The following is a 23,627-nucleotide window of genomic DNA, read 5'->3' on the forward strand; positions in this document are numbered from 1 at the left end:
TGTGGCGAAACCCGGTGATCTGAGCGAATGCGGGGAAAGACGAACGACAATTACCCCCGCGATTTCATGGCTATCAATTACTTCGATAGTACGATAGTCTTTATAGTCGTGCCGTATCTCGGCTAAAATGCCATGACTTTCCGATCAAGGTGACATAGCTTGATTCGTAAGATATTAGCGCCCGGTAAACATCGGCGAACTAGACCGGTCAACCCATAAAGAGATCGGCAACGTCAGATAGGGACGATCGGCATACCGAAAGTAACAGGAGATAAAAACATCAGATTAATTGCTTTAATGAGCTTTGTCTGAGCTAATAGTATAGAAGCACAAGCTAAACTAGTTCCTCACATTGAAACCCATTATGATCAGATATCCCAATCCTCCTTAATCATGGTGGCTCCGTGCTCGCCCAACATGTACACCGGGCCAGCTATGTTAACGTCTGGCACTGTAGGCATGATGCTACTATCGATAACTCTCAGGCCCTGCACTCCATAGACGCGAAGACGAGAGTCGACAACGCCGCCGTCCTCAAGTGGAAGCATGCGATTAGTTCCGGAAGCGTGCCAATTAGGAACTGTCGTAGCCTTGATGTACTCAAATATGGCATCCTCGTCATCAGAAGCAATGTTGGAAACACCAGGAGCAACCTCCCCATGGTTAGGCCCAACAGTTAGGTTTGCAAAAGCGGAATGGGCAAGGATCTTCCGTGCGTCCCGGAACGCATTGATGGCGATAGCACGATCAGCAGGGTGGGTGTAGTACTGAAAGCAGTTAGTATGGAACAAGTAATGAGAGCTGTTATCATGACAACATACGTTGGGGTTGATGATAGGGTCGTCGGACATGCCGCTCGACTGGATGGTGACGTTGCCCTTGGATAGAGCGACCATGCTTGACACCGAAATAGATATGTATGGCTGATCCGATAGTGGTTCGTAGGTGGGACCTGGGCTATTGGGATAGAAGAACGACTCAAAAAGAAACTCTACTGTAGATCGATTGGTAAGTCCAGCATCGATGACAGCTTCGGCACCTATCTTCTGAAGCTGTTCCTTTGATAGCTCTTGGAAGCCATTGGTTATACCTCCAGGGGCCGTGTAGACTCCTTTGCCAGTAGTGTAGTATTCCTCCTGCGAAGCTTCGACGGCAGTGGAGTTAAACATAAGCTGGTGGGTTGAAGCTTCGGAAACTACTGTGGCTGAGATACTATACAGGTTATGGTCCATCATGCTACATGTTGTTAGAGCAATGTTCCATAGCTAAGGCCTTCTAAGTTGACTTACTGCTGTCCCACGTTTGCATTGATGACAACCGGCTCTATATTGAACGCGTCAAGCGTGTCCTCCGGTCCAATACCCTGGTCTCTCGTTAGCGTCCTTTTCTAACAAGTTCAAGAGAAAATAGGCCACGGAGTGTGTTCTTACCGATACTATTAGAATTTGGGGTGACTGGAAAGTTCCCAGAGTGACGATGACCTCTTTTGAAGCTGAAACAGTGCGGTGACGACCCTGAGAGTGATCAATGAAGTTGACACCAGTCGCAATAGGGAAACCAGTAGCATTCTTTGAGAACATGATCTGCTGAACTGGGGCGTTGTGAAAAATGTCGACATTGGGCCATTTGGCGGTAGCCTTGTAATAGTCGTAAGCTGAACTACGTCGGTACTTTGAGGTCAGAGTGGCGGTCCCTTGCTTAACGCCGACATTCTTCCCGATGTTGAGGTCTTGGACTATTGGGATCTCAATTGCTGCACAGGCATCGATGAAAGCAACGCTCGAGGGCGGGACAAAGCCTTGGTAGCCAATCTCCAGTGGACCGTTAGAGTATGCGGATGGGTCCCAGGTCTGATACTTTTGGTTGTAGCCTGTTCCATTATTGGGAGCATTGAAGTGAGTACTCTGTTGACATTATGAGCGGAAGAATCTGGGATCGTCGCTGACGGCACTTACCTTGATGAATGACGGATACACTTCTTCCCAGCTCCAACCTGGATTTCCAAGCTCCACCCAGTGATCGTAGACATTAGCTGAGCCTCGTCCGTAGTAGAGGCCGTTGAGGATGCTGCTACCACCAAGACCGCGTCCACCTATGAGGCTGAGTAAGGAAGCACTATGATAGATTGTAGTACTTACGATGGTATGCAAGTTTGCGGCCATCGAGGCCTTCCTGGGGCTCGGTATAGAAGTTCCAGTCGATCGCCGTACCTGAGTGACAGATTAGGGGCGCCAAAAGACTCATTTCTGAATTCGATCTTACCAGCGATATATTCAACTGCACCAGGTGCTTGATGCATGGCTACAACGTTTGGATCTGGCCCAGCTTCTAGTACTAGTACCTTTTGCTCACCAGACTCGCTCAGCCTATCCGCAAGAATGAGACCAGTGGTTCCGCCTATGACGGAGTCATTATCATCAATTGAGGTTGCCGCCTGTGGAGACGGTATGAACACTTACCACCCACAATGATGAAGTCATACGTGTTACTGAGAGTAGACTCAGGATGGTGTCGTGCAAGGATCGACGAGAGCTGTGATAGTAGAGCCACGGAAGTGATGGTAAACCGCATGATGAAGACTGAGGAGGGGAATTTGGTACGTCTAAGATGGAGAGGCAGCGTGCTACTGAGACGTTTTGTTTAAGCTATTGATAGCTTGCTTTATAGATTATGTCTCCCGCGCTTGAGGTTCAGTCGTCGGGAAACAGATCGAGTTTCAACCCCTAGTGTCCAAGGACTAAATCTGTTGCATAGTTTCTTCTCGAACTGCTGCTTGACCTGGAAGTAGGTAGAAACGGCGCTGCGTATCCATCTTCCCGACTTGGCAGGTAGACAATGAGCCCATCTTCGTAAGACGGTGGAATAGCTTCTCTCACAAAGGTCTTGACAATTTGCGTAACCATAAGCAAGTGGACCAGTGTAGTATATGGATTCAACATACTCTAAGCCCTAGTGTAAATATAGACATAATGTCCGCCTGTGTAACAATTCTAAGCTGGGTCTTTTGTGAGATATGAGACCCCAGACAGTGTAGGAGACACTGTGGGATATCTTCGAATCGAGTTTCCAATAGCAGTAAGCAGCAGTGGCAATCGTTTAGTCACAGCTTACTATAGCATCTTATATAGCCAACTGCCGTGTTTTAGGAGTGCGGAGCGAGAACAGAAGGAACAGTTTAAAGCAACGGTTCAGGCAAGGTATGACGGAGCGGAGCCGGCACAGAAGGAATGCATATGCAGTGATAAATTCTCCATTGAATTTGGGATCCCGCAGGATGAATCTGCCGTGAAGATCGTGAGCTAATTTTATGTTGCACTTGAATCCTTCAGGATGACGGGCCAAGAGTTCATTGGAGCGCCTTTACAGGATAGTCGACCTGAGTGGATGTTTTGTAAGCGACCCTGTATGTAACGCGTGAATCTATGGATACATCAGGAAAAGGTTTACATTCGCCGCCGAAACCAGGTCATAATGTGCTCAGCCGATGCTGTAGAGGATCCGCCAAAACCCCAACCCCTGGTAGGTAGTCATATAAGCATAGAGTGAGATCCGCTGACAGACACTTTTTGACTGCATCTAGAATTTAGGATTCGAAATAGAGTGCGGGATTTAGAAGGTGTGACGTGCATTAGTCCTACCGTGTTATTAGGCATGGGTTTACGGGATGATACATACTAATATAGGCTGACATGATCTGTAAGGCTGATGTGAGTCGATGCAGGGGTTATGAAGCCAAACCCCAAGGGTGTGCTGTCATCGGTACATACTGCATAAGAACCCAACTGGTCACCGCTTATCTGAAAAGAGAGAGGAGAAATACGGTAACAACGCTAGGGTTTGTTGTGTCAAGATTTCGAATAACAATTTGTAATAGCACGTAGAAATGTGATATATCACAATCCATTCATTATCAATTTTCTTTCTCATTCCCCTAATCAATCTTTCACCCACAGTAACATCATCATCTTCGAACAAGGTCACACAAGAACAACCACTATGGGATCCCGCTCTAACACGGTTAGTAAATCCATTCCATGTTCACCTAACATCATTAATGGCCTCAATGAAGATAACAACGCTCCTTCTGGACTGTGACAATACCCTTGTCCAGTCCGAGTCTCTTGCTTTCGAAGCAAGCGCTGATCTCACCAACGAGATACTCGCTGCCTGTAAAGTCAACCTGAGCTTTACGGGCCGCTATTTGCAACGCGAATTTGTTGGACAGAACTTCCAAAACATGGTGAGTGACTAGAAGAATGATAGCTATGCACACATGACTAAATCGTAATTACTAGATTCGCGCTATCGAGGCAAAGTTCAATGTCTCGTGCAACATCTCGGATAAGAAGCTGGAGCATTATGCCACCATGGAAGACGACCGCGTCATATCCAAGCTTATACAAAAGTTAGAACCATGTGAAGGCGCTAATGCTGAGTTGGAGTGTCTCAGGGGACACTACCGACTCGCTGTAGTATCTTCATCAGCACTTCGTCGTGTGCGTGCTTCTCTTGATATAGTTGGCCAAGCCGATTTATTCGACCCAAACGACGTTTTCAGCGCTGCAGACTCGCTCCCTGTTCCTACTTCAAAACCTGATCCAGCTGTATACCTACACGCCTTGAAGACTATGGATAAAAGCGCCAATGAGTGCGTTGCAGTTGAAGACAGTCGCTCTGGTGCAACCTCTGCTACATGCGCTGGCATCATTACGGTTGGTTATACTGGTGCATGCGAGACGCTCGAGGAGGCTGAGGTACTACGTGTAGTTCTGGAGAATGCTGGTTGTAAGTTTGTTATGAGTAGTTGGGATGAGTTTCAAGATGTTCTGTACAGGATTGAGACTAGTTTGGTGGAATGATATTTCCTTGGAACCTCAGGAAGCCATAGACTACCTGGGGTTAGGCTATTTAGAAGTACAGTATCTGTGAATCTACCAGTTGCAGTGTTTTTATTAGTTTTAAGCATACTTCGGTTCATACACGTCTAGAATACTTATAAGCTTTAGGTAGATAATAACTCAAATTATGCGGCCTCTGACCAAGTGCTACAAGGAATTGCCCCCGCAACTTGAATGAGAAACAGAAAGACCGTATCAGACGCTCATTAAAGGAGGTTAAAGTGGGCAATAAAGCGACGAGAGCTTTAGTTACAAAATGTATATGACACTCTAACTATGGGCTGCGCACCGCTCCCCTCCCTAGCCTTTCACTGCCGCTCCAACATTCTATGCTCTCTGTCCTACACAGAGTTCTCATTGCCATCCGTCTGATTCTTTTCCACCGGCCTGCGGGGAAGTAGTAGCCACAAACAGCCAAGAACGACGCAAATAGCGAGGACGATGGGTTGAAGTGTCTGCACCCCCTTTGCCTGTGCAATGGCCCCTACGGCAAAAGGTAGTATTGCGCCGCCAGAACCGCCAAAGGAAGCGGCGAAACCGATAGTTCCAACATGGAGAGAGCGAGGCATAACCTTGGTGATGAGAACAACGGCAACAGGATACATTGGCCCTAGAAACTTTAGTGTTAGCTATAAATGCTTCTACATATAATCTGTGACGATATTGTGCTGAAAACATACCCATGGCAACGCCAATTAGTGCTGCTGCCACTGCACTAACGACCAGGTTTGGCACCAGCCAAAAAACCAGCTCTAAAGCAATAGTTACTCCGATGTATAAGAACATGGCCCAGAACTCTCCCAGTCGGACTGTTACTAAGGATAAGAACAGGCGCCCGACTGTCATTCCGCCCCAAAACCCTGTGGCCACGGAACTGCCAACAATAGCTGAGGCTTTACGTCTTTTCTGCATGAAGACGACCACCCAACCACCAAGAGCAACTGGAACAGATTTTCAGTAACTACAACAGAAGAATATTAACGAGAGCTTACCTTCGGCTCCGCAGTATCCAAACACAAAAAAAGCGAATATCCACGAAAGCTTGTTCTTCAGGACCTGGCGCATACGCCCTGATTTAGCCCCAGATGCTGAAGGCGCTTCAGACAAGTAGACGGCTCCAGTCTGTGTCCAAAAGGTGATTGTTAAGACGATGAGCTCTAACACCGACGCAGCAGTCATGACATAGAAGAATGCATACCAGCCTGGCATACCATTTCCAGAGAGACCAGTCGCGACGAGAGGAGCAATGGTAGCACCAAGGGCGTAACATGCCTGCAAGATACCTGACATCTCGTGCGAGTTCATCATCTGTCCTATGAAAGAACACCACGCGGCATCAGCAAGTCCATTTCCTATGCCTACAAGGACATACATGGAGATCTTAAGAAATCGCATTAGGCATTTTGATTCAAGGTTCGATGATGAAGTGCAACATACCATGACTGCGTAAGGAGGATGGAAAGAGAAGATAAGATATGGTATAATATGACACATGGGAGCAAGCAATGCTACGCCTCTTTGACCAAAATGTACATGCATTAGGCTATTGATAGCAGAAGCGATGGCATATCCAACAAAGGGTGTTAGGAACACCAAAGACACAAGGGTATGATTCTTGTGGTAATAATCCTCGAGCTATGATACACAGTAAGCCAGGTCTATTCTACTATAGAGACATCGAGATACTACTCACCAAGGGAACTAAAGCCTAAGATGTCATAGTTAGCAACTGGGGTCGAAGAAAGAAGAGTTCATCTTACACCATAAGATCCGTCGTTCATTCCAACAACAAGAAACGACCAGAATGTCGCGGCAGTACGATACTTGTTGATAGGAGGATGGTTCCATTTTGGCGGAGCGATAGTCTCCTGGGACGAAGCATTGCTATCGACTCCCTGTTGTGCAATATCGACTCGCTGTCTGCCCTCTTCCTCACCGCGATGCGAAAGACGAGGAAGAGACTCTAGGTCAATTGCATCGGTTGCTGAGCCAGCTGCTGTCAAATTGATACTAGTCATGATGGAGGTAATCGTTTTTGATTCTGAGTAAGATGTCAAAATGATGGCTCTTGATTTTTTTTATTATAATCCATTCAGATTGCTGATGGCAAAACTAATGCTTTTGAGTAATAGGAATTACTTTGTTGGTCACGCAAATCTGACTTTCGCTTTGTCTTGTGTAACATGGCAAAAGAACCTTGCTTGTTTAGTTATCTCCTTTGTTCTCTCAATATTTCATTGTTCAGGATCTCGGTAAACACGACGAGCGGAGTTAATATTGTGGCGAGAAGGCAATCATTGTCGTAATACAGTGGATTTCATGTAAGCTCAATCTTCCAGGCTTCCAAGTTAAGTATTCCCGCCAAGCGAAGATAATTGGTAGGAGAGCATGCATTCTTCGGCATCCGCGATACAGTAAGAATTACGCAGGTTCAAAAAAGTAGTGGATCTATCGGATATGCTTATTCTTCCCGCTTATTATCGTGAATACTCCCAAACTGTGTGGATAGCTGCGGGCCATCACATCCCGCGACTCCAGTGATGAAGGATCTTATGTGGGGGTACACTCCATGGGGAGGTTTATACGACTGGGGTCGGGGAAAAACTGAATTTTACGCTCGGGGATGACAAATTCTGGGATTTGATATGTCCTAGCTATGAGCTAATTCTCTGTGTAAGCACGGCGTCACATTAGTGCCAGAAGGAGAAGCGATTGCCGACTTCTCACTGTGAATCGTAGTCAGACCTTGAGACAAGGAACTATACTCCACAGCCGTGTCGTTATCGTCGAACCGAGGTTTCTTTCGTGTAGAGTACCCTGACGGATGTGGAGAGCAAGAACGCCTAGCAGAGCTCCTGTAACTGTATGTGGGAGCATGAAGCTGTATGCTGTAGATTCTGGAGATGTCAGAGGCCTTGGTTGTATATGCAACAGTGTAAGCGATGGTGAATGTCCTGCCGCAGAAGGAAGTGACAGGATGGTTTCGTGTTTGCTGTAAGCGCTTGAAAGGCGTTCGATTATTCATACTGGACATTAAATTGTACCGCACAAAGGCCACCATGAATTGAATAATAAGTATAAAACCTTCCTTGAAACTCTCCTAAATCTCTATCTTGCAATACAGCTTTCTTCCTCTGTAGAGAACTAGAACTCAGATCAGCATCTTTTCAGCACAACTCAAACCTTATCTTCTATCACGATGGGATCTCTTGGCCCCCTTATTGACGAGCCTATCGTCTCAGAAAACTCTCTGTTCTACCAGAGTGTCTACCCTTCTGCAGCACCAACAGTCGAATCTGCCGATGGGCTTTACTTCACATTGAAGAATGGCCAAAAGATCATTGACTCTACAGGCGGAGCTGCTGTCTCTGCCATCGGCCATAATAATGCGAGAGTCAAAAACGCTATCATCAAGCAGCTGAACAAGTTCACATATGCTCATCCTGGATACTTCCAGAACAGTCCTTCTCATGAACTCGCCGACATCCTCGTCCAGTCTACTGGTGGTGAACTGTCTAGAGCATGCTTCCTTGGATCAGGTGAGTATTCCTACTGAGTGGAGTAAGATATCCTCTAACATGCGAAAAGGCTCTGAGGCTGTCGAAGCTGCCATGAAGCTTGCCCGGCAGTACTTCCTTGAGAAGGACCCAGGTGCTCCTCGTTCTCACTTCATAGCCAGACAGAGCTCCTGGCATGGATGTACCATGGGAGCCTTGGCTGTTGGGGATCTCAAAGCCCGAAAGGAGCCATTCCTTGATGTTCTCGCCACCAATGTCAGCCATGTCTCTCCGTGCCACCCATATAGGGATCTTGAAAATGGCGAGACTGAGGAACAGTATGTGATCAGACTTGCCCAAGAACTGGAGGATGAGTTCCAGCGGATCGGTCCCGAGAACGTCTGTGCCTTCATCTTGGAGCCCATGGTTGGAACTGTAAGTTACTTTTAATGAACCCCAAAAGATGACAGCAAAGAGCAAATACTAACTCAAATTAGGCATTAGGTTGTGTTACTGCTCTCCCTGGATACCTGGCTGCTATGAAGGCCGTTTGCCATCGCCATGGCGCACTCATCATCTTCGATGAGGTCATGTGCGGTCTCGGACGAACTGGACACATGCATGCCTGGCAGTACGATGGTGTAGTTCCGGATATCCAAGCGGTTGGCAAAGGATTGGCTGCAGGCTACGGTACCATCTCTGCACTTCTCATCCACGACCGCGTTATCGATGGTCTGAAGCAAGGCAGCGCATCCTTCCAGCACGGCCAGACCTATCAGTGCCATCCTCTCAACGTAGTCGCCGCTCTGGAGGTACAGCGCATCATCCGAGACGATGACCTCGTCCGAAATGCTCGCCTCATGGGTTTTCTCCTTGGACATCTACTTCATCGAGCTTTCGATAGTCATCCCAACGTTGGCCAGGTTCGCGGCCGCGGTATGTTTTGGTGTATCGAGTTCGTGGCTGACAAGGTCACCAAGCGGCCGTTGGATCTAAAGCTGAACCTCGCTCGTCGAATGCGACTTCGCGGCCTTGAGAAGGGCTATGACGTATGCCTTTTCTCATCTACTGGATGTGCTGATGGCTGGAATGGTGATCACTTTTTGTTGGCTCCTCCTTTTACTGTCACACCCCGTGATGTCGAGGAGATTGTGTACCGTGCATCCCGTGTTGTTGACAGTGTGTTTGAAGAAGTCAGAGCAAAGGGTGAGATCTTAGCCTAGATTAAGCTGTGTACTATTCATGGCCTTGGTACGGAAGGGCTTTGATCTATCTTGATCCCGCTTTGGGGGAGGTTCATAGCATCGCAGCAGTAGAAAAAGAAGACAAAATATAACAAACACATCTCTTGGTATTTGCAACTCATAACCAAACCAAACTGATGGCCTAAACCTGACTGTATATCCTCTTGACCTTACTTTATTATTTCGATCCATGTGGAGTGTCGTAACAAGGGAGGGTACGTGGAGTAACAGTCCTAGAACCGCTCTCCACCTTGATGATATGAGCTTACCCTGGTTACCTGAACGTAATACGTTACATCTGAGCATTCCCCTCATCGGCTTGCTTAAGTAACCATCGCTGACACAAAGCATAAAAAGGCATTTGCTGACCATCTCACACCTCTCGCATTCCTCACATTCTAGAATTATCAGCTTCCTGTTGAAGCTCTACCAAGCGATAACAATAAGCCCTTGTACTACATCTTTCTCACACCAAAATGTCTACCAATGAGAAAACGCTCACCCATCCTTTCACTGTTGAGGCTGGAGCAGGGACTGACATTTGGCGAAAGCCCGGGTATAACGCGTGGAACAGTAAGTCACGCCAGGCTATGCGACTCACACTCACGCTTACTCATTGTGGCAGTTCCCGATGTTCATACCGTCTCGGGCCCACTCAAGTCCTTTGTTTCTGTTCGTGTCACCTTCTCTGCTAAGTGGGAGAACCTCTACGACCAGTCTGGCATCCTCCTCGTGCCACGCAGACCATCTGACGCAGCGGCCCCTCACAGCAAGTGGATCAAGTCGGGTATTGAGCTCTACGCTGGAAAGCCTCACTTGAGCACTGTCACTTGTGACAGATTTGCCGATATGAGTCTGTACCCTGTGACGGCTACAGAAGGTCAGCGAATTACACTCCAAGTAGCCAAGGAAGGTGGAAATATTTGGGTCCATCAGCTCATTCTGGATGATGACGGAAGTGTTAAGGACCGATTGCCACTGAGGGAGATTTGCTGGATCTTGTGCGAGGAGCAGGATGATTGGGTCTTGGACGTAAGCGCCTTGGCAGCCAGACCTGACAAGACTGCAAAAGGACCCTTGAAAGTCGAATTCAGTGACTTCAAGGTGCAATGGAAAGAGTAAATAGTCACTCAGACTCGAGCGCCAGCGGGTCAGGCATCGCGGGTTTTATTAATCGCATGTGGTCTTTCTTTAGTTCCCACCGAAGAATATAAGCTCGCCTTCATTCACATGTATCTCAGATATTGGTGCACAAGTCTCAAAGCTACAACATTTAGACTGTACTAATCCCAATCAACTGTCATATGGGGTTACCCGTGCAACTCGTGTTAGTTTAGTCCTAACTCCTTTAGGTGTTTCCTACGAATAATTCACCTTGGGAAATGATATTACCTATAGTAGATCTCCTCTCTGTCATATTAATTTATAGATATTACTGCTCCAGTCCGATAGAATTTGAGAGTCTTACGTCCTGCTGCCATTCACGACCGCCTTCCTAAACTATAGGTTGGCTGACTACCCCGCCCCTCAAAGTCTGCTGACTATTTTAGGTGATGCTTCAGGACTCCCTATAGACAGAATTCTGACAAGCCTAAGATTACTCGAACAAGAGGTTCAACTCTATTATATGTGCTATACTCTGCCGCGTACCTCTAGCCTACGTCGTGATAGCCGATATACCAGTCACTCCAAATCTACATAATGTCTTCCAGATTACCGAAACCAACAGAAACCACGTCATACCAGTCGACAGATCCTGGATGTCCAGTCTGTCATTCACTAATCCTAGAATATGACACAGTGACTAGAGGATTGACTATGTCTATGAGCGAGCTCAAGGAATCAAGCAACGCTGCTTCATGCCACACTTGTGCTCTCTTATGGGAAGCGATTAGCTCGGCTGTGAAAGAAGAAACAACTATGCCAGAAGTGCTTTATGAATCGGTACTCGTTGAAAGCAAACCACCAAAGCACCCAGGGCCCATGGTTGTACACCTTTTTCCTCATCCCGTCGCACATTCTGCCAGGGAAAAGACGTTTCAGCTATACACAACTGACAGTAGGTTGAGCGGGCCTCCAGCTGAATAATATGATATCTGACTGCACACAGGTGATTTCTCTCTGCCCTGGGATTTGATCGGCCAGGGATATCACATACCAGAATACGGTTTAGCCCCAAGTTGTGTGTCTTTGGCGCGCGAGTGGCTCAATGCATGTGGCCAGGCCCAAGGGAAGCATGCGAATTGTACCAAAACCACCATTTCAACGCTGCCAACACGGGTTATATCAGTTGGAAATGACACAGAATCGCCCAGACTTATAGTTACTGACCCAAACCAGCAAGCACACTATGCAGCTCTGAGCCACTGCTGGGGAGGAAAAACGCCGACAATGACCACTGTATCGAATCTGGAAGCATACACTGTTTCGCTCCCTAACGACCTTCCACAGACGTTTCAGGATGCTTTGAAAGTGGCTCGAGCGCTGGATATTCCCTACATATGGATTGACTCTTTATGTATTGTCCAAGATTCTCCAGAGGACTGGAAGCATGAGGCCTCCCTAATGGCTCAAGTTTATGCCAACGCCCATGTTACCATATTTGCCGATGCTGCACCAGACAGCACATCCGGCTTTTTATCTCCTCCTTCACGAAAAGCCCCAAAAAGGTTCGCTGTGCCATGCAGAAATGACCGGTCTAGCTCGGGGGTCGTGCACATCCGAGAGCGTGGGTTCCTAGCCCAACAACTTCCTTTTCACACATGGAGTAGTAAAAGGAGTGGTTTAGGTCAAAGTAAGCTATCAACGCGAGGCTGGGTGTTTCAGGAACGGCTATTATCACCGCGGACCCTGCACTTTTCGGAGAACGAGATGGCTTGGGAATGCAGATCTGTTTGTGAGTGCGAATGCTCAGCGACTTCTCTCAGAACGCTCCGCACCACAAGCGTTATGAAGCACTTTCTCCATCCTCAAGATCCTGATGTTTCCTTGGCTGAAGCGAATTGGAGATCTGAAATCGTCCCGGCATATACTGCGCTGGACCTCACCTTTGCGACTGATCGACTCCCTGCCATTCAAGGCCTGGCCAACGCTGCTCAAAGGCTGAGAAGTGGTGACGAATACATTTTTGGCCTTTGGCGAAAATCCATAAAGACAGACCTTTTGTGGTATCGAAATGGAGGCGATGGCGATGGTCACAGAATCAAGAACGGGGGTGCTCCAACATGGTCGTGGGGATCTGTCACTGAACCAATTTATTACTCAGAGAGGGTCATACCTGGTGATTCGAATTTACAGATCCTGGACATCATAACAAGAGAGGAGCAACCTCCGGTACTTGTTATTCGCGGTCATCTCGTCAATGTGAAATTAGAGGATCCTTATAGTAACACAGTGTCTTTGGGTCCCGATGACGATTTACGAGTTGAATGGGATTGCGCTGCGGATCAAACGAAGTCTAGCAAATTATCCGGATATTTCTTGGTATATGAGGCTGATGATGGAGGGCCATTTGGTCTTTTACTCAGCGTCGACCGAAACGATCCAACGGGGCAGCAGTTTCGAAGAGTCGGATATGTCCACGGGCATAGCATCTCAAAGTGGCGTCGCTCATGGGGTAGTGGTGGTTGGGCGTCTAGTCAGGGTAGCAGTGCATCCGACACCTCAGGTGGAATATGGGAGGATGCTGGCAAGGAGGGGGCGAAAGAGTGGGTTGATGAAATATTCAAGGGCGAACCTGTAACTTTTAGATTGATCTAGTGGTTGCAAGATGTGTACTTCTACTCAATTGTTGTAAGTCAGAAAATCAGCTGAAACCCCATGTTCTCAACATTTTGTTGAGGAAGATACATATGGATAGACCCTGTTCACGTTGGTGACATTCTCATCTGCCGACATACTCGTGTGTGATCCCTGAAACGCGGCTTGCACCCGGTACGCAATATCTGCTCCTAAAGTTGTCTCATGAGAATCACCAAACTTTGATTCGATACAACACGTGGCTCACCGACTGGAGCTTTCCGCCTGGAGCGATCCGATTGGTAGAAGTCTACTAGCTTACAAGACCCTTTCCCCTTGGGCCGAAATGCATTGCTACGGTTGCTTCCACGAGGCATTGGATCTTGAGCGATTGATTGTCATTGGTGAAACCGAAACGCGTTCATGCGTTATGCGGTTCCGCGCCCGTTTACCCCGGACTTTTGCGGCCGCTACCCCGCACGCACGTTCACAGCGGCCTGATGAATTGCCTGATCCGCGAAGTCAGACCACTGCCGATCAGACCGAAGCTATATAACAGGTGATGTCAGGACATCTCATTTCTCTCCTCAAATCATCAATTGACATCTAAAACCTCCACTACTCCCATCTCTGTACTCAAATATTGAAAATGAAGGCCCTCGTCTACGCTGGTAATGGCTCTGTTACCCTCCAGGACCGCCCTCTTCCCAAGATCGCTTCACCAACAGATGCCATCATCAAAGTCACCAAGACCACCATCTGCGGAACTGATCTGCACATCCGAAAAGGCGATGTCGCTACCTGTGAGCCAGGAAGAGTTCTAGGCCACGAAGGCGTGGGCATCGTCCATTCCGCAGGCCCATCAGTCGCACGCTTCAAAGAGGGCGATAGAGTTCTCATCTCTTGCATTTCAAGCTGCGCGACCTGTGAATACTGCCGAAGGGGAATGTACAGCCATTGTACCTCTGGCGGTTGGATTCTGGGGAATACAATTGATGGAACTCAGGCTGAATATGTCCGCATTCCCCATGCCGACTCGAGTCTCCACCCTATTCCTGATGGGGCAGATGAGGCGGCTTTGGTGATGGTCAGCGACATCTTCCCAACAGGTCTTGAGGTTGGCGTTCTCAGCGGAAAAGTCCAACCCGGTGGGACTGTAGTAGTTGTTGGCGCCGGACCTGTCGGCTTGGCTGCTATTGTCACTGCCCAGCTATACTCACCGTCCAAGATCATTGCTGTTGATATGGACAATGCAAGACTTGATGTAGCCAAGAAGCTCGGTGCAACTGATTCCGTCGTCAGCGGCCAAGACGCTGTTGCCCAGGTGATGAAATTGACAGACGGGAAAGGCTGTGACACCGTTATTGAGGCTGTTGGCATTCCTGCTACTTTTGAGCTTTGCCAAAAGCTCATCGCCGTTGGAGGCGTGTTGGCAAACGTTGGCGTGCATGGCACCAAAGTGGACCTCCATCTCCAAGACCTGTGGATCAAGAACATCTGTAAGTGGCTTGGATCTCTAATCTACCGTTTGACTTGGCACTAATGCAGGTACCTCTATCAGCGATCACTACTCAGCTGGTGGATACTGTGACTACCCCCATGCTCCTCAAGCTAGTGCAATCTGGCAAGCTGCAACCCTCGCAGCTGATTACTCATAGTAAGTTCTCTAGCTGTGAAGTCTAATGTATCCATACTGACGGGTTCCAACTTAGATTTCAAGCTGAGCGATGTGGAAAATGCCTACAAGACGTTTGGCGAAGCGTCGAAGCATAACGCTCTGAAAGTGCTTATCGAGGTAGATTAAATAGATATTATAGAGAACACACATGAACCATTTATTCTAAATTTCACTTCCATCGAATATTATACCGACTGTCAAACACTAAGCCCACTTTCCGACCAGAGCCATGATTCCAGCACCCAGGAAGAGGCAGACGATCATAAATCCCAGCCTGACCTTGTCGTTCGTCCTCTCGCGATTGAAAAGAAAGTCTCTAGCAATCATCTCCACAAATCCGGTATAAATGAGAATTCCAGCAGAAATAGAGTCGAAAATTCCGTTGACCATGTTTGCAGTGTAGGATGAGTTGTCGTACGTCTTTCGGATACCGAGACCAATGGCAATGGCAATAGGGGTTGTCAAACCGTAAGCGAGGCATAGGAGCCATGGCATACTGCGAAGTCGGTTGGGGAAGGGAATGGCACTGAGTCTGGCGCCGATACCGAGGCCCTCGAAGGACTGATGGAAGACAAGGACGGGGAACAATGTGTCGAAGTCGGATGTATCTGCGACTCCTAGATTGAGGCCGATGAAGACGCTATGAAACAGGACACCAAATTCAAGGATGAGGAAAGCTGCGATTTGGGTCTTGAATGCAAGCTCGGTTTCTTCGGAATCGCCATCAAGGTGTTGAAGTTCCTTGAAATCGGCATATCCACCACGAAGCTTCTCTGACGTAGCTGCCTCTGTATCGTGCTCGCCATTGATCACAAGCCTTCTCGAGTTCGAGCCATCGTCAGAGTGCTGTTGATGTCCATCACCGCCGGAAGTAGTAATAGTATCCTCAACCCCAGAATCATTATGTTGAAGCCCATAGCGAGACTGAACATAGTAATCGGCAAGAAAGTCGAACAAGAAAGTGAACATGGCTGCTGAAAGAGCGATAGCAGGTGGCCAGGAGTATGTGGACCAACCACCAGTCATACCAACACAAGATGCCGGTCCGATCTCGGAATAGGCAGGATCGAGTAGGTGGACAAACGCAGTTGCGATGATGACACCGGAGCCGAAGTATCGCGCAAAGAGGTAGACGTAGAGTGGGATTTTGAGGCGAGGCATTCGTGTTGCCACAACGGGGAAGAAAGTGACTGCGGTTGAGACGACGAGGATGACGAATAGTGAGCCAATTCTGATACCAAGAGGGCCATCGTATTGGTTTCCAGCCGTTGTCAGGAAGCAGGTGATGAGACCTTGGTCAGTAATTGACTGGAACTCAGTGAGGTTGACCCTCTCAGGGTCAAAGTTCGTAGGTCCTGACATTATCGCAATCTTGACAAAGGCTAAGAAATAAAGATAAGCGATTGAAGGAAGCTTAATCAATGAATAACCGGAATGCGAAATATTGCATTGGAGCCGAGGGGGACAAAGTATATATAGCCCATCCTGCTTAACGATTAGGCTTTTCAAATACGCAACCTCTCAAGCAAAAGGCCTCTGGTAGGCAGCCGATATTGCCGGTGACTTGCCGGTTTGCCGTGTTTCTCGGAGGAATAGAGCAGTTTGTAGAAAGGGCTGTCGTGATTTAAATACTCGTGAACCTTGATGGTTATGAGCTAAGAACGGCTTAGTTATCTTAGACTCCGTATTGGGTTGTCAAATCGGATCTCGGCACGGATTGTCAGACCAAGGACATTCTAACGGGAATAACGGTTGAAAATTTTAATGAGTGATTATTTGAGGACCTTGTTGGGCTGCCGGTAAAATGACTGTAGGGCCAAGATATCATACTAGATAAATACATATGGAATGGGAAATCAGAACATGGGGTCGCCGGAGCCGGAGCCGATAATGGTCATAGACAAGACTGAAATGATTAATGACCTTGATAATTTCTGACGTATCAATATCGAGACATAGCTGCCTACCTAATATCATTAGCCTTCGTATGATAGTCCGCCAAAACGCATCAGACACAAGAACGAGCATGCTACCACGGCCAATGACCAACGAGTCGAAATTTATACTAGAATGCGCACCAAACGCCCAAATAACCAAAAGATGATACGCAGTTCGTATTTCCTTCCGGTGCAACATGTCCAATATCTCAGGGATGCCAAGTGCATAGTTCAATCTAGGGCCAGCTGGTATGCTTAGCGTTTATAATCAATGCCAGATGTTACCCTAGCATCGGAGCTGCAGTATAGCTTGCAGATAATGAGCCTCATTCTCGGGCTTCAGCTGATTGAGTTTGTGTGGCGCAAGGAGGTTTTACACCTATGATTGGGCTCCGTCTTTGCCAAAGGGGGTGTAGCGTCTGTCGATGGTCTGGCAAAGCCAATGAACCCCATTTCATTTTCCTCTTCTTTCTTACTATAGTAATACCTCTTTTAGAGATGGGAAGCATTTAGTCATACCTCTGAAAAAATGGGAGTCTAAACTGGTAGCTAGTGCACAGAATCACAAGACCAGGCCCAATGATCTGTATTTTCAGCCTTGCATACTTTAGCCGACTGTTTTTGATGAAATCAATTATACCAGCCTCTTTGGTCAAAGAGCGAGGTCAACCTACTTCCCGCGAGCTTTAAGGGCAGGCGTTTAGCGCGGATCTCGGAGCTTATATCCAACACGGTTGGCTCGGGTGATTTGGAAGGTCGATGTACGGCGGTGCGCACAAACTCTTCTGAGCCTTTTGGAGAATGCTATCAAGTGTCGATTAAGGTGAAATATCGCTTTGTTGGTGGACGTGCTTCTTGGTGGAGAATAACGGGCTGGGCTGATTTCTCCTATCCACTACTCCATTCCAACGTGGCCATGATATTCTTACTGACTTCAATACCGATAAGTCTGGCATCGTTTCGGAACAATAACATCTTATTTCCGTGTGATGTTTGTCGTCTATTACAATATACTTATGGTCCACAACTCCTTTCTTACCTTAATAGCAAGTGCTTCAGCTATTGATAATGTATCAACTGCTTGCATACTATATTCAAGGTCAACAGTCCCTTGATGGGCTCTCCTTTCTGATAGTCCCCCAAATATGGGCCTCATCGAGTAGATGGATCGAGTAAATTGACTTGCTATCCATTCCTTCTGCTCCTCTCTCAAAGGACCTGTACGGTTGCGACTACTGCCCATGGAAATGTCGATTACGTAGGATAAGACGCTTATCGCGTGCACCTGGCCATGAAGCGTAACATGTCGCGAGTGATCAATCTTGGACACGTACTGATCGCTTTGTTTGAACCTCAGATATCCCTCGTCATCGACAGGTAAATCATGATAACTTGGGTATATAATATCGAAGCTTCCAGTTGAGAGTATATCAGTAGGGTAGTTGCAGTTGCCTAGGTAGAATGGGATGCTGAGGCATATAGAATCAACAAGCCCTTGGACTCTGGTTTCATTGGAGGTCCAGAACACGGCATATTCCGAAATACTGCTATCTTCATCAAAATGCTGAACTGCTGAGACTGCTGAGGACTTGGCAAGTTGGCCCTTGATATCCTCGAGAATGAGACAGTAGATACGCCAGGCATTCCAGATGTTAGCAACTTGTATGCTTGGGTATATGTCGCAAGCGTCGCGGTATGAAGGAACTGATGGATCGAGATCGATGCTGCTTCTCATCCGTCGTGGATACCAACTATCTGGTATCCGTTTCAGCCAAGTCCTTAGCTGAGTATCCAAATTACAAATTTGTTGCCGTAGCTTAGCGTCAGGAAAAGAGGCTATTTTTGGGGACGACATATCACGGAACGTATGCTGGAGGTCTGCAATTGATACACCGATAATATCCAGAGACGAACTCGGATTACTCGGCAAGATCGGAGCAACCTCCGTCTGAATCCAGTCCAGATCCTTCGTCGGCAGCCGAGTTCTGTTCCTCACAGAAACAGATACCCTAGAGTGGAGAAGATTGCCAACGAGGTGCGCATAGTACTTTGACTTCTTGAAACAGTCTTCTCTTTGTAACAGCAAAGTCAAAGCTCCCTCTCGATGTGCGCCATGAGCTCTGGCTTGGCCAGATACAGCTGATAAGGTGTCGTGCATCTGAAGGACAAGAGCCGATAGCACAGTCTCATCACGACCTCTCTCCGTGGGTTCCTCTGTCGCTTGGTGGAGCCGATTCAGGGCTTTCACCAGAAGCTGGTAAGGCAACGGACTCGAAGGGGGCAGCTTGCCGATCATGGACCAAATTTTGATTGACGTAGCTGTCACTGCAGTACTCAAAGCTGAATCATGTCGTTCGGACGCCAGAGCAGGACGGACAAATTCCAAGAAACCTCTTGTTGATTCCAGGCTGCGACCAACGTCGGTGACATATGTCAGAAAGAATGGTACAGCAAGATCTTGCGGGTGATGTGATGGCAGCCGGACGATAGTCCTCTCATGTGATGGTTGCTTCATACGTTTGCTGACGTGCGTTACAGCGGCCAAATTTGCTCCATAACGAGCAGTCTCATCCTTGAATCTTAGTCCGCGCTTCTCATAGCCCGTGCACTCAATGCCAAGACGAAGACAGGCCTTGCACCAAGGCTTTCTCTCGTCACACTTGACGCGGCGGTGTCTGCATGTGACGCAGCCTTGCGAAGCCCCTCGATTGACCATGACGGGGTGGAGTACGGAGCGAACTGAACAGAGTAGACTTTTGCGATGTTTGCAGGAGGTGATAATCATTACAGGGAAGATATGGTTCTTATGCTTAATTTTGTCGTATTTAGTGGAATGCTGACATGAGCAATACGCGAGAGCCTCATACGTCGTCCTGGCGGCTGTGTCTGACGATCATTACTTGATAGGGCTAGACTTTGCGAGAGACGCAGATAGTGGGTGCTGCTGACGGAATCCAAATTATTTCCGCACGATTCATCGCTTCATGTTCCTCTATTGACACTTTACTCATCATGATTTCTGAAATGACTCCCCAGACCAGCCGAAGCATGGATTTAGTTGCCAGATTGGAAGCTAGGGATGGCCTGGCGAGAGACAGATATAAAAACCCAAAGAACGTCCGAAAGATAGACATTTCTCACAACAATTAACAACTTCTCATTATCCAAGACATCGATCATTGCAATCATGAAAACATCTTCTGTCTCTGCTCTCTACGTTCTCTTCACGGTTCTGAACGCCGGAACTGCAAGTGCCAAAGACAAAGCAGACCCCATTCTCTTCCTCAGTGAAGACGACAGCTTCAACTTCGACATTCTCACGGGTCTCGGTCAAATGGCCAACGACGGCGCAGACATCAACCCCGTTCTGAGCGTCGCCAAAAATATCATCCCAGGCGATTTTGAGAGCTACATCAATGAATGGTTCAATCTTGCAAACGACACCAAGGCCCAAGCGCTTGACCCCAAGATTGCCTACGATCCCGTCAATGTCAGGGCGACTTGGTTCTCCGTGGCGAACTATTTCCGCCGGGCTGATGCTTATAATCGCGCTGATTGGGATGACCCACGTATCAATGGGTATTGGGATGAGCAGCGCGCTGCTTTTGATAAAGCTATTGCTGCTTTGCCTGTTCCAGCGGAACGAGTTGAGATCCCTGCTGGTGATTTCAACGTCTCTGGGATTTGGTACTCTCAACCCTACCAAAACAACCAGACCAAGCGACTCCCGACACTCTTGCTTACTCAGGGCTTTGATGCTGCCCAGGAAGACCTGTACGCAACTATTGTTGCTCCAGCACTAGCTCGTGGATACAACATCTTCTCCTTCGAAGGTCCAGGACAGCCAACTGTTCGCCGAGAACAAGGTGCTGGCTTCATCCCCGACTGGGAACGAGTTGTGACTCCTGTCGTCGACTATATTCTCTCAGAGAAGTCTGCCTTTGTTAATCCCCAGAAACTGGTTCTGTATGGTCACTCTTTCGGGGGCTATCTCGCTGCTCGTGCCGCCGCATTTGAACCGCGACTTACCGCCCTGATGTTGAACGGTGGTATTTGGGATGCATACACTGGATACGCTGCTCATCTGACCCCAGAGCTCCGCAAGCTTCTCGAGTCAGGGGATAAAGAAGCATTTGACGAAGCCTTAGGCAAAATCCAGGACGATCCAGAAATCCCCACCACGACCAAATGGGGCATCCTTCAGGCTCTTTGGTGTTTCAAAACCAAGTCCCCTTACGAATTTTTCCAGTTGACCAAGAGTTATAATCTACGTGGCGGTATCACAGACCGTATCCAGATGCCAGTTTGGATCGCCGACGGAGAATTCGAAACACTTCAATCTGGACAGTCCAAGCCTGTTGCTGAAGCCTTGGGAGATCGCGCTGAACTTCACATGTTTAATGGTACTGCTGGGTATCATTGTCAGACTGGTGCTCCTCAGGAATTTGGTCGGGTGATTTTTGCGTGGTTGGATAAGACCCTGAATCAGGCTTAGGCGCTAAGGAAGATACGTTGAAGGTACTCGCGGAGTGCTAACCCAGGGAGTTGAGTGAGTATCAACACAGGCGGCTGTGTGGCCAGCGAGCTCCCTTATCTAGTGCTTGTTAAGTCAAATATGTGATGTGTCAGAGACACTGGGCTCAGAAAACTTGTTTTGCGAGTACCTAGAACGTGTTACTTGTCTCAGTCGAATAATTGAGACTACAAATTCTCACTCTTTCCATTTATTTTCTCACTTTGTATTTCTTGAGTTGTGAGATTGCGATAATGCCCAAGCCAAGTTTGTTGACGCCAATGAGGCTCAATTTACTAACGTTTGACCCCCTCGTCTAAACAAACGAACTGGGATTTGGCAAGGCGGGTGTTGATTTGAGACTCAACCAATCATAGCCAGCATTGTGTTCCGTGCTTCTCTTGGTACCTACCTATACCAGTATTGTGTATCTTATTTGGCTTAGTGCTTCCGAGCTGCCCAGTTCTCAAGAGTCGGAAAATCTTGATGTTGAGCGAGGGCATCAAGGAATCTTTGCTTAAAGATCCGATCTGATAATTAGATTTACCTAAGGCTTTCTGTTATTTAAGCTTTAATCTTCGTGCCTGATCTTACCAGCCTCAATTATCTACACGTGTGACGTAATTGGTAAGATTTTAGTCTACATGTACCAACTCGACCTATTCTCGCGTACGTCTTCACACCGACACGGACATTTCACTATTTCAAGAAAACTCAGTCTTCTTTATCCTCTGCACGGCTGCTTCAATTATTTAATAGTATGACGCCCAGTCAAAAGCCCATCGTTCTTCTTGTCCACGGCGCCTGGCATGGTTCCTGGGCCTGGAAGTACCAAACACCTGAGCTGGAGTCGCTCGGATATGCCACTCAGAATCTGGATCTGCCTTCAGTATCCGGTGTAGCGGGCAAGACGCAATTGGACGACGCAGCACACGTGCGAAGTGTCCTTGAACCACTCTTATCGGAAGGCAAACACGTCGTCGTGCTGGCCCATTCGTATGGCGGACCAATTGGTTGCGGGGCTATCACCGGACTGTCCATCACCGAGCGCGCTGAGAACAACCTACCAGGTGGAGTTTTAGGATTCATCGTTCTCTGCGGGTACATCTTCCCTGGAGGCATGGACCAAGGCGCTGTCATACGCAGCTTAGGAGGTCTTCCTTATGTCAACTGGGATACCCCTTCTCCTGGACTCTTTGTCGCCAAAGACCCTGGCAGTCTGCTCTATCGACCGGATGTTTCAGACGAGCAGGCAAAATGGGCTCTGTCACATTTGCAACCGCAGAGTATGGCTGCGAATATGGGGATCGTTCCTCCTCAAGCTTGGCAAGAAGAGTCATACCGAGGTCGTCTGGCATATATCAGGGCAACAAAAGATGCTGTCATTCCCCTTCCCGACCAGGAGAACATGATTGATTCGAGCGGAGGGAGCGAAGCTTGGAAGACTGGCGTTTTGGAGGGGTCTGGGCACAGTCCACAGATTTCTCGACCCAGGGAGGTTGCCCAGGCAGTTGACAGTCTGATTCAAGACTTCCAAAGTCACAATTAAAGTAAGTGGAGAGCTGGTTGCTCTGTTAGGGAATACAGATGATTTTGGTGTTCTTGCCTCAAATTCGCCCAATGCCGTTGGTGATGTTATGATTAGTCGTAAATTGTGTTTACCATACTTTTGGATTCAGCACAAACCTCGCTCAAAAGCAAAAGATGTAGAGTTGGAGCATACAATAAGTTTCCATAACGGCAAAGGGATAAATACGCCACGATATTTACTTCTAATCTTCTTAACCATAATTTTGTGCAACGTGGAGTTCATATCGATGAAAGATTAAATCTGCTGAATCATCTTGCTTAGGGTAACCGGTTTGCCTGTCATCAGCCAGAACCTTATCTTACCACGGGAAATACCAGAACAAGATTTCTCAGCTGGACGGGAACAGTTCAAAGCTGCACCAGAATAAGCGCATTCCTATAAGCCAATTTCTGTGTTTGATGCAGCAGGAAATGCCAATGACAAATACGCGATTCCTCGATTCCGTGAATAGCATTGAGTATTGAAATATTAGCGCATAGGTGATAACTCGTCGTATTCGTCGCTAATTGTCTGGAAATTCGGAGAGTCCAA

The 23,627-nt window shown here is 47.7% G+C and overlaps 11 protein-coding genes across 11 annotated transcripts; 7 read left to right on the plus strand and 4 right to left on the minus strand.

Moving 5' to 3' along the window:
- Positions 1–368: 368 nt before the first annotated feature.
- Positions 369–2,571, minus strand: FSUBG_3884 (glucose-methanol-choline oxidoreductase:gmc oxidoreductase; the record flags this gene model as incomplete). Its single annotated transcript, XM_036681813.1, has 8 exons — positions 369–767; positions 822–1,236; positions 1,290–1,363; positions 1,431–1,904; positions 1,956–2,092; positions 2,139–2,210; positions 2,263–2,397; positions 2,460–2,571. 8 exons carry the CDS (start codon positions 2,569–2,571, stop codon positions 369–371), a joined length of 1,818 nt encoding a protein of 605 aa, XP_036540662.1.
- A 1,425-nt stretch (positions 2,572–3,996) lies between these two features.
- Positions 3,997–4,859, plus strand: FSUBG_3885 (HAD superfamily hydrolase; the record flags this gene model as incomplete). The annotated part of the gene is made up of 3 exons (XM_036681814.1): positions 3,997–4,017; positions 4,112–4,240; positions 4,296–4,859. The coding sequence occupies 3 exons, from the start codon at positions 3,997–3,999 to the stop codon at positions 4,857–4,859; spliced, it is 714 nt and encodes a 237-aa protein (XP_036540663.1).
- A 380-nt stretch (positions 4,860–5,239) lies between these two features.
- On the minus strand, positions 5,240–6,916 carry FSUBG_3886 (tetracycline resistance; the record flags this gene model as incomplete). Its single annotated transcript, XM_036681815.1, has 6 exons — positions 5,240–5,508; positions 5,579–5,839; positions 5,891–6,278; positions 6,336–6,533; positions 6,592–6,606; positions 6,659–6,916. The coding sequence occupies 6 exons, from the start codon at positions 6,914–6,916 to the stop codon at positions 5,240–5,242; spliced, it is 1,389 nt and encodes a 462-aa protein (XP_036540664.1).
- Positions 6,917–8,097: 1,181 nt separating this feature from the next.
- Positions 8,098–9,618, plus strand: FSUBG_3887 (putative aminotransferase; the record flags this gene model as incomplete). The annotated part of the gene is made up of 3 exons (XM_036681816.1): positions 8,098–8,437; positions 8,487–8,830; positions 8,893–9,618. The coding sequence occupies 3 exons, from the start codon at positions 8,098–8,100 to the stop codon at positions 9,616–9,618; spliced, it is 1,410 nt and encodes a 469-aa protein (XP_036540665.1).
- Positions 9,619–10,115: 497 nt separating this feature from the next.
- On the plus strand, positions 10,116–10,761 carry FSUBG_3888 (uncharacterized protein; the record flags this gene model as incomplete). The annotated part of the gene is made up of 2 exons (XM_036681817.1): positions 10,116–10,212; positions 10,265–10,761. 2 exons carry the CDS (start codon positions 10,116–10,118, stop codon positions 10,759–10,761), a joined length of 594 nt encoding a protein of 197 aa, XP_036540666.1.
- A 1,269-nt stretch (positions 10,762–12,030) lies between these two features.
- FSUBG_3889 (het domain protein) lies at positions 12,031–13,398 on the plus strand (the record flags this gene model as incomplete). Its single annotated transcript, XM_036681818.1, has 2 exons — positions 12,031–12,308; positions 12,567–13,398. The coding sequence occupies 2 exons, from the start codon at positions 12,031–12,033 to the stop codon at positions 13,396–13,398; spliced, it is 1,110 nt and encodes a 369-aa protein (XP_036540667.1).
- Positions 13,399–14,026: 628 nt separating this feature from the next.
- Positions 14,027–15,181, plus strand: FSUBG_3890 (alcohol dehydrogenase; the record flags this gene model as incomplete). Its single annotated transcript, XM_036681820.1, has 3 exons — positions 14,027–14,876; positions 14,939–15,034; positions 15,090–15,181. 3 exons carry the CDS (start codon positions 14,027–14,029, stop codon positions 15,179–15,181), a joined length of 1,038 nt encoding a protein of 345 aa, XP_036540668.1.
- A 78-nt stretch (positions 15,182–15,259) lies between these two features.
- On the minus strand, positions 15,260–16,417 carry FSUBG_3891 (zinc transporter; the record flags this gene model as incomplete). Its single annotated transcript, XM_036681821.1, has 1 exon — positions 15,260–16,417. The coding sequence occupies one exon, from the start codon at positions 16,415–16,417 to the stop codon at positions 15,260–15,262; it is 1,158 nt and encodes a 385-aa protein (XP_036540669.1).
- Positions 16,418–18,264: 1,847 nt separating this feature from the next.
- Positions 18,265–19,708, minus strand: FSUBG_3892 (transcriptional regulatory moc3; the record flags this gene model as incomplete). Its single annotated transcript, XM_036681822.1, has 3 exons — positions 18,265–18,277; positions 18,327–18,747; positions 18,793–19,708. The coding sequence occupies 3 exons, from the start codon at positions 19,706–19,708 to the stop codon at positions 18,265–18,267; spliced, it is 1,350 nt and encodes a 449-aa protein (XP_036540670.1).
- A 471-nt stretch (positions 19,709–20,179) lies between these two features.
- On the plus strand, positions 20,180–21,487 carry FSUBG_3893 (hydrolase or acyltransferase (alpha beta hydrolase superfamily); the record flags this gene model as incomplete). Its single annotated transcript, XM_036681823.1, has 1 exon — positions 20,180–21,487. One exon carries the CDS (start codon positions 20,180–20,182, stop codon positions 21,485–21,487), a length of 1,308 nt encoding a protein of 435 aa, XP_036540671.1.
- A 778-nt stretch (positions 21,488–22,265) lies between these two features.
- On the plus strand, positions 22,266–23,054 carry FSUBG_3894 (uncharacterized protein; the record flags this gene model as incomplete). Its single annotated transcript, XM_036681824.1, has 1 exon — positions 22,266–23,054. The coding sequence occupies one exon, from the start codon at positions 22,266–22,268 to the stop codon at positions 23,052–23,054; it is 789 nt and encodes a 262-aa protein (XP_036540672.1).
- Positions 23,055–23,627: the final 573 nt, after the last annotated feature.

Source organism: Fusarium subglutinans, assembly GCF_013396075.1.
Source record: "Fusarium subglutinans strain NRRL 66333 chromosome Unknown NRRL66333_c0000033, whole genome shotgun sequence".
Classification (NCBI taxonomy): domain Eukaryota; kingdom Fungi; phylum Ascomycota; class Sordariomycetes; order Hypocreales; family Nectriaceae; genus Fusarium; species Fusarium subglutinans.